Genomic DNA, 10,450 nt, shown 5'->3' on the forward strand with positions numbered 1-10,450 from the left:
CGTCTTGCGAGGGAAGGAGTAATTTCTTCCACTTTCTAAGTTGAAAACCACCTGGCTACTGCTGTGCTCGAGGATAATAACAGAGACCTAGTGGTAGTAATTAACAATGAGCACTATTCTTGGTTCCAAGGTCGCATTTTATTGAGTTCCGCACTGAAGGAACACCCATAACTTCAACTAAAATGCCAACTTGATCAATGCTACTTTGGGATCAGATCTTGGGGGCATATGTCACTGAATTCTTTAGCTGGAGATTTACTGTGACTTTACCTGCTGGATTAGCAACAAGAGGTAAAGAGGAGAGGAGACATGAAGCACCAAAGCTGCCTTTAGAATCAATGGAATGACCAGGCAAGGCACACTAACATTTAGTGTGCTTGAGTGAGATCATTATACTGGAACTGAGCACAGGCAACAACTACTAATGAAGGCTGCGCATGAGGGAAAAGAGCTACGGCTCAGAAGGAATCTAAGAATGTTCGGTCATGTGATGGCAAATTTCAAATTCACACTGACATGTTTCCAAAATTTCCCAACGGTTTTGTTGATGACTTCTAGTCATTAAACATTGACACTAGAAGGTAAGAGTTTCTAAACATGAGATGGGCTTCTCGATAAGGCAACAAACTGCTGAATCATAACCCTGACTGGACCAGCAAGAACTGTGCTTTTTTTCACAAAAAGATAACCAGAGGTCAAAATATAAAACTGAAAGCTTCTTCAGCGCAAATATCTGAGATAATGATCGAGTTTCTATTCTGCAGAAGCTGAATTGCAGCACAAATAGGCAGGAAAAGGAGCACAAGCATTGTGCAGGAGCAGAAACATGTTTTGCATCAGAGTTAAGATCAACGATTCGAACAATTCAAGCATTAACAAGCAGTTAACCTATATGAGACCAAACGTATGAAAGTACAGGCTAGAGGCCCCAACTAGTCGGAGGTGGTTACATTTTCACATGTAAGAATTGTCTGAGCAATCCTTGGGAAGAGAAACATAATTTGCCGGTATAGAAGCAGCTGTCTTGCCAGTATCCTTCATTTTTCCACAAGACGAGCCTCCCTTGCGTGAAACTGGGGTAGACACATGACGGCTGTTAGGAGTTCCACCAACAATGTTGACATTAGTACTCTGCCCAAGAGGTTTCCTTGCCGAAAGCGGGCGCATAGGACTAGGCTTTGCTCCATATGGCGCACCTTGTTCTGCTGCAAACTGTTCTTGTAGTTTCTTAAGTTCCTGAAGATAGTTAAAACATTTCAGCAACCCATTAGAGTTGAAACTTGTAGCAGGAAAGCCAACCTACAAGGTAACACACCCATCCTAACTCTCCTATCAACTCCCCAAATAATTGATGTGGAGAAGAGAACAAAACATCTAACATGTGATATGGTGAATGAGAATTGTAAGAGGCAATTTGAACTATCCTAACGAGGGAATGGCTCATGATACTGAGCCAGATTTGAATATATATCTCCAGAAATGTTATCAGAGAAGATTTCAAGAAAGCTAAAGTGGGAAACTACAAAGACACCAGACACACACACTGATGAATGTGACTGATTGAGTGGAACAAGAGGCATGGAAAATACTAACAGCTATTACTTGTTTTATCACTTATATTCATGATACTGAGCAAGGTTAGAATATATATCTCCAGAAATGTTCTCAAGAAGCTAAAAAAAGAGGCCGAACACACTGATGAACAAGGATTGAATGGAACAAGAGGCATGGAGAACCAACCCGTGATCGACGTTTTTCCTCTTCCTTTTGTTGCCTTTCAGAGGTGTATTTTTCTAAGCTATCCAAAAGCCTCTTCTGTAAATGAATGCGGCGAATGTTACATAATTAAGATGAAATTGGCAAATTGAAACATATTCGTTTGAAAAGAGCATTTGGTAACTGAACTTGCCTTATCATACATAAATGACATGCCCTTCTCCTTTTCCCAAGCTTTAACTTTAGTAGTCAAATTTTCCAGCAGGGCTATATGGTAAAACAATATTGAAAGTGAGAAACAGAAAATCTAAACATCAGTAGGACAAACACCAGAAAACAGAAGGAAATGAGTGTCACAGATAGTTAAAATGTTATAACTGCCATGCTCATTGTAAATTTAACTAACTGGGTGTACCTGACTAACAGGTGCATCAAATGACCCATAAGCATGTTTCCAGAAGATTTCACATTGTTGAATATTTTAAATAAAACTTCAGTTATGTCCAACTATAGTATTCATCTAGAACAAATTAAGCAGCAGGTAAAATTGAACATACTCACAGCTATTGTCCAAGTAATCCAAAATAATAATCACGTGAAGGCTCATCCAAACAATAGAAATTTCCAGTAGAAACACACACAAAAGTATAGAGGCATACATGGAATTTTGCTGACCAATACCCTTGCCTTCTCCGCGCGCTTGAGATTTATGTGAGCTCCTCGACCAGCATTATAGCGATTTTGATCCTGAAATTGAAACCATATAGATGGTCTATGGCAGATGCAACAATGTAATACTTTGACTAAAGATAACTAGCTGGTCGATTAACCATTGGAACAAGTATAGACCAAAGAGCATTTAAAGATAAGAAGAAAAAAAATCAATTTACCCCCTCATATTCACCGAGCCAACCCTCCTCTTCAGTTGCTGATGTCCATTTTTCCACCTTTTCTAGAATGTCCTTTCTGCTTAGAGCAAGATCTCTTGCTTCTGCAATTCGGTCATCCATATCTGTAAGCAGCTCTGAGAGATCTGCTCTACCTACAAAACAAAGTTTATACATTGTGAAATTCAACAGATAACAGTACTGTGCCATTAGGGAATAAACTAAGAGCAATATGGTAACAGTAAAATGTCTTCCTTTAGGAAACTACCGTTGAGATACTTAGTAAAAACAACTGAGTACTTCTAAAAATAACCTCATGTTTGAGTATTATCAGCCTTTACTTATGCAATTAAATATTGCCATTTATTTTAGACTTTTTGTATGTCAATGATATTTTCCACATTACCATAGATGATTTTGATGATTAAATCCAGTTGTTTCTGGAGATGTTTTTTTATCATGATTAATGCTCCACAACTTTTATGCCTTGATGCTTCGAGTCTAGTAGAAATATGCAATTGTGCTGGGTCAATTGCCAAGGGAAATAAGTTGCTATGATGGATATGTTAAAAGTAAAGGAACTGAGTGCTCCAAGTTTAAAACTTGTGTCTGATGTGCCAACAAATCCAGAACAGTAGCTCAAAAAACTTACTGTAAGAAACAAAGACAGCTTTTAAACAGAACAATATTAAGAAACCAGCATTTCAACAGAACAGAAATTTTCTCATCCAACCGCCCATTACTGCATGCTCTTTTAGTTTTCATAAGAGCTTATTCAATTTTTGTGTCAAAATTGATCTGCCTAAGTATTCAAGCTGACACTAGAAGACATAAAGTTGAAAGACAGTTCAGAACCTACCATTGCATTTGACTAAGAAATTCACAGAATTTTAAGGTGAGACAGAAACGGCAACGTTATATAACTAAGGAGCACCAGTTAAATCATGCATCAGGTAGTTCTTAATGGAAACAAACTGTATAAAATAACTTCAGTTATGTATCTTCAGGATGAAAGGCATGGGAAAGAAGTGAACCAGAATCAATAAGTTCAGTGAGAATCTGCCACTCATGATCGCTGTCAATATGCATGTGAACACTTCTGTAGATTTCTTCAAGCTGAGTCATTTTCTTTAAGACAAGCTCTTTCATTTTGCTAGCTTTCAAATGCTTCAGTCTCTTGACCTCAACCTCTACCTAAACGAGGGGGAAAGGAATTTTACATGAAAATTAGTATAATTTGAAGAAATTAGCTTGATGAAAATCCAAAGAAAATAAGTAAATAAATAGACAATCAATTGTAACCTTCTCAATAAGGTCATGTGCAAGGCATCCTTGGGGCATCACTGTATTGGGTGAGACTGAAATCAAAGAGGTAACATGATCAAAGCATTTCTGTTCATCTAATGATGTGTCCATTAGACTCCATAACTCAATGAGTGTGCTTCCAAGATCTTGTAGCTGCAATAGATAATGCAAATTTCAACAATGTGGATCTTTGATACAAAGAAATATGGAACAATATTTAGCAGAAGTTGAAAGGAAGCATGCTAAAGTGCACAAGTCCACAAACCATACACTGGTCAAGAATTAAACAGAATTAGGATGGCAATTACAGTATGAATGTATGATTGATTGAAGAATTCTGAGCACTGCCCAATAAACAAATAGACAAATGTCAAACCATGTCATGTATAGTGTATGTGAATCATAATGGAATGACATAAAACCAAAGAAATTATACTACAAAAGGTTTAGAAAAAAATCATGATACGCTTTGCTAAGCTGAATCGCACCATAATGTCAAGTCTCCAATTCAATGACTCGCATACTGGAGGTCAAATAGTAAAACAATATACGCCAAGGTGAAAGCATTGAAGTAAGATACATGCAGACTCGTGCTTTTATTAAATGTACAGGTACATCGAATCATAAGAGTGACAACCAAGACAACATATTCAACAGTTCAGAAAATAAATCAAGATATGATTTGCCAGGTCAACTACTCAAACACAATGCCAGGCCCATACTGGAGGTCAACAGTAAAAGAAATATACACTAAGGTGAATACATTAAAGATACACACAGACCCATACTTTTGTTAAATGACTAGCATGAACAGAAACATCAGTACCTTCCGGAGCCTCTGTTTCTTTTCTTGATTTAGTGCATGAAGTTTTCCTGCAAGCCTATCAAGTGTGCTATCACTTATACTCATGGATTTGATTCTTTCCAATTCGACAAAGCTGGGATGAACTTCATATAATGTCTTCTTAAGATCAAGAGACATCATGTTGCACATTTCATTAATACACTTGATCTGACTATCAATCTTTTGCAGTCTGAGATTCTGAAAACATCAGGACAAACAATTTAAGCGTCAGAGTTGAAAGATGCAGGAATGATAGGCTTATACCAGGTGCCTAACCTTTTCGGTCTGGAGCTCATTAAGCTGGGTTTTCAGTTCAGCTAGTCTTCCTGTAGATAGGTCAGTCTCATCCACTAAAGGAGCTGCAGGATCCCCATGATTTATAGTTGCTGAAATCTCGGCTTGTAGACGAACTATATGCAGCTGAACAGCCAAAAATTCATTTATGCGCTCATCTCTCCGGCGTCTCAGATCGTCCAGAACTGGCTCTAGTTTTGCAAGTTGTTCGATTAATGTACCCCCAAGCTTCTCTACCTAAAGAACAAAAGACAAACATAACACATAAGACTGGAGCATGATATCAGCAAAAGGCATGGAAGGGATCAGGAAATAATATATTTTTTGAAAGGATCAGGAAAAAAAACTACTGACCCTAGAAAAGGATTCACGCTCTCCCAGAGCAGAAAGTATCTTTTCTATCTCAGCTTCACCCAAGGACATCACTTGAAGCAGGTCTGCCTTTTGCTTTCTAGTTTGTTCCACTTTCTTCCTGTAAACATTGAGGCAATCCTCCTCCAACTGCAAGATCATCCTATCTCTTTCCAGTTCATCCGGGCCTATCTCTCCCCATAGTTCCTGAATCAACAAATGCAATCTTCAGCAAAAGGCTGACAGCACATACGGCAATTACATGAGAAGTGATGCTTAAAGACACAAAAGGATAAAAGAAAACTGGATACATAGCAGTTAGCACCAGCAGACAATGAGGCAAACATGAAAAAAGGGGGAAATTATGGGCAACGGCTTACCAGAATCATAATCACGGACCAATTAACTACCACAAGCAGTACAACGACCATCAGTAAGCACCGAGAGATGCAATGTGACAACCGAATTCGGGGATTAGGCAGCAAAATAACCACGACCAAGAAAACATCAAGAGATGCGCAGGTCACAGCCGAATTCGGGGACTAAGCAGCGAAATAACCAAGATCTTTCATTCAACCAAGAAAGCATCAAGAAACACAAAATCTACCCCCGATTCCAGCACGCAGTTAGGAACCGCAAGACACGACAATAGGAGCCCGATCCCTCGCGCAGACGTACACTTTGAACCCCCAGCACGCGTCCACCCGCTTCAAGCAAGTGCCCCGACTCCCTTCCGCGGCGCCTACGACCACCGGCACCACAACTTTCCGGCAAACGACGCATGACGAACGCGACGAAACGAAGGCCCGGCCGGCCCTTTCCCCATGAAACTAGCACCAAAGTCGTGCGCCACGAACTGGAATCACGGGAGAGGCGGAACCGTACCTGCAGTTCCTGGAGAAAGGAGCCGCAGGAGGCGCGCGTGGGCGGCGGCGGCGACGGCCGAGCCGCCATGGACGAGGACGCCGGGGCGATCGAAGAGGGGCTGGATAGATCTGGGCTCTGGGAGTAGTCTGCGGGCGCTCCCTCGCCTAGGTTTATAGGGAGGGGGCAGAGGGGTTTGAAAGGGGAGGAGCGGGAGGAGGAAGGGGAAGGGGAACGATGGGACGACGAAGGGGGGAGAGGATTTGAAAGCGGGTGCGGCGTTCTCGCCGACTTTGCTGGGCCGTGATTGAAATTGAAATTGAAACCGGTGGGGTTGTTATTACGCTCTAGGCGGCCTAGTCTACTCTGATTGATTGATCGATCCCGAGCAAGTGGCGTTCAAAATCTCCCTGGTCTTCGTTTGTGTATCTTCGGGTCGGATCTTTCTCATCTACACTCCTCGTCTACGCGGTTGCTATCCTGGTGCGTTTGTTCTATGGGTTCTTAGTATGATGACTTCCCGACTGTCTACTAAAATAAAGTTTGATCGGCTCCGGCAAGAGAGGGGCTATGACAGCGGTGTGCCTTCGGCTCGCTTCAGTGCTTGTAGTTGTCGCTAGGTGGTCTATAGATCTGGATGTAATTTTTATTATTTCAAGTGTTCGCTGTACTACCATGATTGACGATGGATAGATTGAAAGTTTTTTCCGAAAAAAAAGATTTTCTACTAAATAGACTACGCTTGCTTTTTATTTTTGTACTCTTTCTGTCCGAAATTAGTTGACACTGAAATGGATGTATTTAGAAGTATTTAAGTGCTACATACAACTATTTGAGCTTCATGAAGAAAATATTACTCATCGTTTAAGAGAAATTCACTTTGGCTCATAGGTATATATGCACCCATTGTCTAAATACACATTTTAAAAAGTTCAAAAATTTCGAGAAAAATCCCGCGTGTAAATCCGGACATTATATGTGTGTGCACCAAGTTTCGATGAAACATGACATTTTTTATGGCTTGTGTAAAAAAGACAAATTTATTCACGAGGCATTTTTTTATCGTTTTTATACATGCCACAAAAAATGTCCTTTTCACCGAAATTTTGTGTGCGAACATAGGGTCCGGATGTACACACGGGATTTTTTCTTGATTTTTTTCTACATTTTGAATGTGTTTTTATACATATTTCATAATAGGTGCATCTACACCTAGGAGCCAAAACACCACTCTCTTTCGGTAAGAAACTGTATTGCATCCATTGATCAAAATAAACCCATAAAGTGTAAGCAACCATCCCTGAGATGAACTCCGTAGCAAAGGCATCAATGGCATGGCTGAAGAATACGAATGATTTGCCAACCGAAGATTTTGTTGGGTAGATGCAAACCCTTGGCTTAATCACTTACTAGATTCATTCTTCAATTTCGTCACCTTTGTTGCACCTCTTGCAATAGAAGCTTGCACATCATTTATATTTTGAGCGCTTAACCCATGCCATGTTCCTTTTTAAAACTCTTGAGGCTTTACAAGTTCTTATTTTGCCAACTCGATAAGTTGAGTGGATGCCTCAATTGTGATTCTGCTTTGAGCAATGGCAAATCTTTCTTGATCTTGTGCACTCTCAACTTCTTTTCTTCAGATTTGACATGATTGATTGCTTCGCATCTTTGACTTTAGTAGCCAATGTGAACACTTTGATTGACTCTTCATCATTTAAAATCGAATCCCATGGTGAATATGAATAGTGATTAGCATATGCATGGGGGGTATTGATGACATCATTTTTTTAAAGATCAAGACAGTAGGAAAGGCTCCTATTAACGTATATTAATTGTAGTAACACAAGGGTTTACATAGTCATGCACGATACCCTCCTAACTAGCTATCATCCATCCACCATAACATGGGAGTGATTGGATTAGATAGGATAGAGGGGAAGAGGGCAATTAACGATATTAGTTACAGTTTTTTAGACAATAGTGTTGATAAAATTAGTTACAAAGTCTTCGAGGGAGGGGTTAACCATATGGACCAATAGACCAAAGTCGGTTTTGAACCTCTCTCTCCATGATTCAAAGGATGGCTGGGTACTTCTAAAGATCTTGTTCTTATGTTCTTCCAAATGCTCCAGACGTCACAAATATTTCCATGAACATGGGATGGGCCCAAAGCACCCGACCAGAGTGAATTATCCGTAGCCAGTTATCATCGATCGCCCAACTGAAACCAAGGGCAGACCAGCATCTGTCGCTAAAAGCACTATAAAAAAAGACACATCCGTGACATTTTGGACCGAATGAAAAAAACTCTGTCATGCTTATGACACTTCTATGACAATAATTGACAAAACCCGGTATCATCATAGATGTGGTGGGATCCTACTTCTATGACAAAATCATGACAGAAAATGGGATTTTCATCCTGGGCGGGCCGGAGACGCAGCTGCATGACATTCTTTGAGCCGTCCATGACAGAGAAAAACCATGGTAGAAGCGAGGGCGAGGAAAATATCGGGGAGTTCCGGTTACGGTGGGTGGTCGGGGCCGAGCGATGCGCGTTTCTCTCATACATGTACGCGCGTGGGTGCGAGGCGTTGGGCTCTAACTGAATCCGAGCGAGGCATTCGCCTACTGAACCCGAGCGGTTGCACTACAGCCTACGCGTTACTGAACCCGAGCGATCGATCGATCTGGTTGTTAACTGAACCCGATCGAGAGATTCCTTCGCTACTGCTGCTAACTGAAGCCGGTCGAACCTGCTGCCTCTTGATGAACAATGAGCGTTGTTGGGGGTTGGATGAATGGTTCCCGGTGGGGGTTGGATGAACAGGACCATGTGGTAGCAGAGGTCGTTGCCACTGGATGAACAAGACCCCGATCATGTTGGTTGGGGGTGGATGAACCGGACCCCGTGGAGGGCTAGATGAACAGCAGCTGGTGGAGGGCTGGTTGAATAGTAGCCGGTGGATGGCTGGATGAACAGTAGCCCGTGGAGGGGTGGTTGAACAGGACCCCGTGGAGAGGGCTGGTTGAACATTAGTTGGTGGAGGCAGGAGGGAGACGTCGTGGATGAACAGTCACAGGTGGAGGCTGGAGGAGGTCGACGGCGGATAAACAGTAGCCTATGGAGGATGTGTTGGGGAACGCAGTATTTCAAAAAAAATCCTACGATCACGCAAGATCTATCTAGGAGATGCATGTCAACAAGACAGGAGAGTGTGTCCATGTACCATCGTAGACCGAAAGCGGAAGCGTTTAGTAACACGGTTGATATAGTCGAACATCTTCATGATCCAACCGATCAAAGTGCCGAACTGAAGGAAATATGCCCTAGAGGCAATAATAAATTTGTTATTTATATTTCCTTATATCATGATGAATGTTTATTATTCATGTTAGAATTGTATTAACTGGAAACTTAGTACATGTGTGAATACATGGACAAACAGAGTGTCACTAATATGCCTCTACTTGACTAGCTCGTTAATCAAAGATGGTTAAGTTTCCTAGCCATGGACAAAGAGCTGTAATTTGATGAACGGGATCACATCATTAGAGAATGATGTGATTGACTTAACCCATCCGTTAGCTTAGCACTTTGATCGTTTAGTTTACTGCTATTGCTTTCTCCATAACTTATACATGTTCCTATGACTATGAGATTATGCAACTCCTGAATACCGAAGGAACACTTAGTGTGCTATCAAATGTCACAACATAACTGGGTGACCATAAAGATGCTCTATAGGCGTCTCCGATGGTGTTTGTTGAGTTAGCATAGATCGAGATTAGGATTTATCACTCCGTGTATCGGAGAGGTATCTCTGGGGCCTCTCGGTAATGTACATCACTATAAGCCTTGCAAGCAATGTGACTAATGAGTTAGTTACGGGATGTTGCATTACAGAACGAGTAAAGAGACTTGCTGGTAACGAAATTGAACTAGGTATTGAGATGCCGACGATCGAATCTCGGGCAAGTAACATACCGATCACAAAGGGAACAATGTATGTTGTTATGCGGTTTGACCGATAAAGATCTTCGTAGAATATGTAGGTACCAATATGAGCATCTAGGTTCCGCTATTCGTTATTGACCAGAGACGAGTCTCGGTCATGTCTACATAGTTCTCGAACCCGTAGGGTCCGCACGCTTAACGTTCGGTGACGATCGGTATTATGAATTT

At 41.3% G+C, this 10,450-nt stretch overlaps 1 protein-coding gene across 1 annotated transcript; it reads right to left on the reverse strand.

The window, feature by feature from the left end:
* Positions 1-794: 794 nt before the first annotated feature.
* On the reverse strand, positions 795-6,541 carry LOC119279051 (65-kDa microtubule-associated protein 5-like). Its single transcript, XM_037560468.1, has 11 exons — positions 6,283-6,541; positions 5,401-5,604; positions 5,029-5,283; positions 4,735-4,950; positions 3,906-4,061; positions 3,638-3,797; positions 2,607-2,758; positions 2,376-2,463; positions 1,910-1,983; positions 1,741-1,815; positions 795-1,236 (listed from the first exon to the last, which is right to left on the reverse strand). The coding sequence occupies exons 1-11, from the start codon at positions 6,349-6,351 to the stop codon at positions 955-957; spliced, it is 1,731 nt and encodes a 576-aa protein (XP_037416365.1). The 5' UTR covers positions 6,352-6,541; the 3' UTR covers positions 795-954.
* Between the last annotated feature and the right edge of the window lie 3,909 nt (positions 6,542-10,450).

Source organism: Triticum dicoccoides, chromosome 1A (genome assembly GCF_002162155.2).
Source record: "Triticum dicoccoides isolate Atlit2015 ecotype Zavitan chromosome 1A, WEW_v2.0, whole genome shotgun sequence".
NCBI lineage: Eukaryota > Viridiplantae > Streptophyta > Magnoliopsida > Poales > Poaceae > Triticum > Triticum dicoccoides.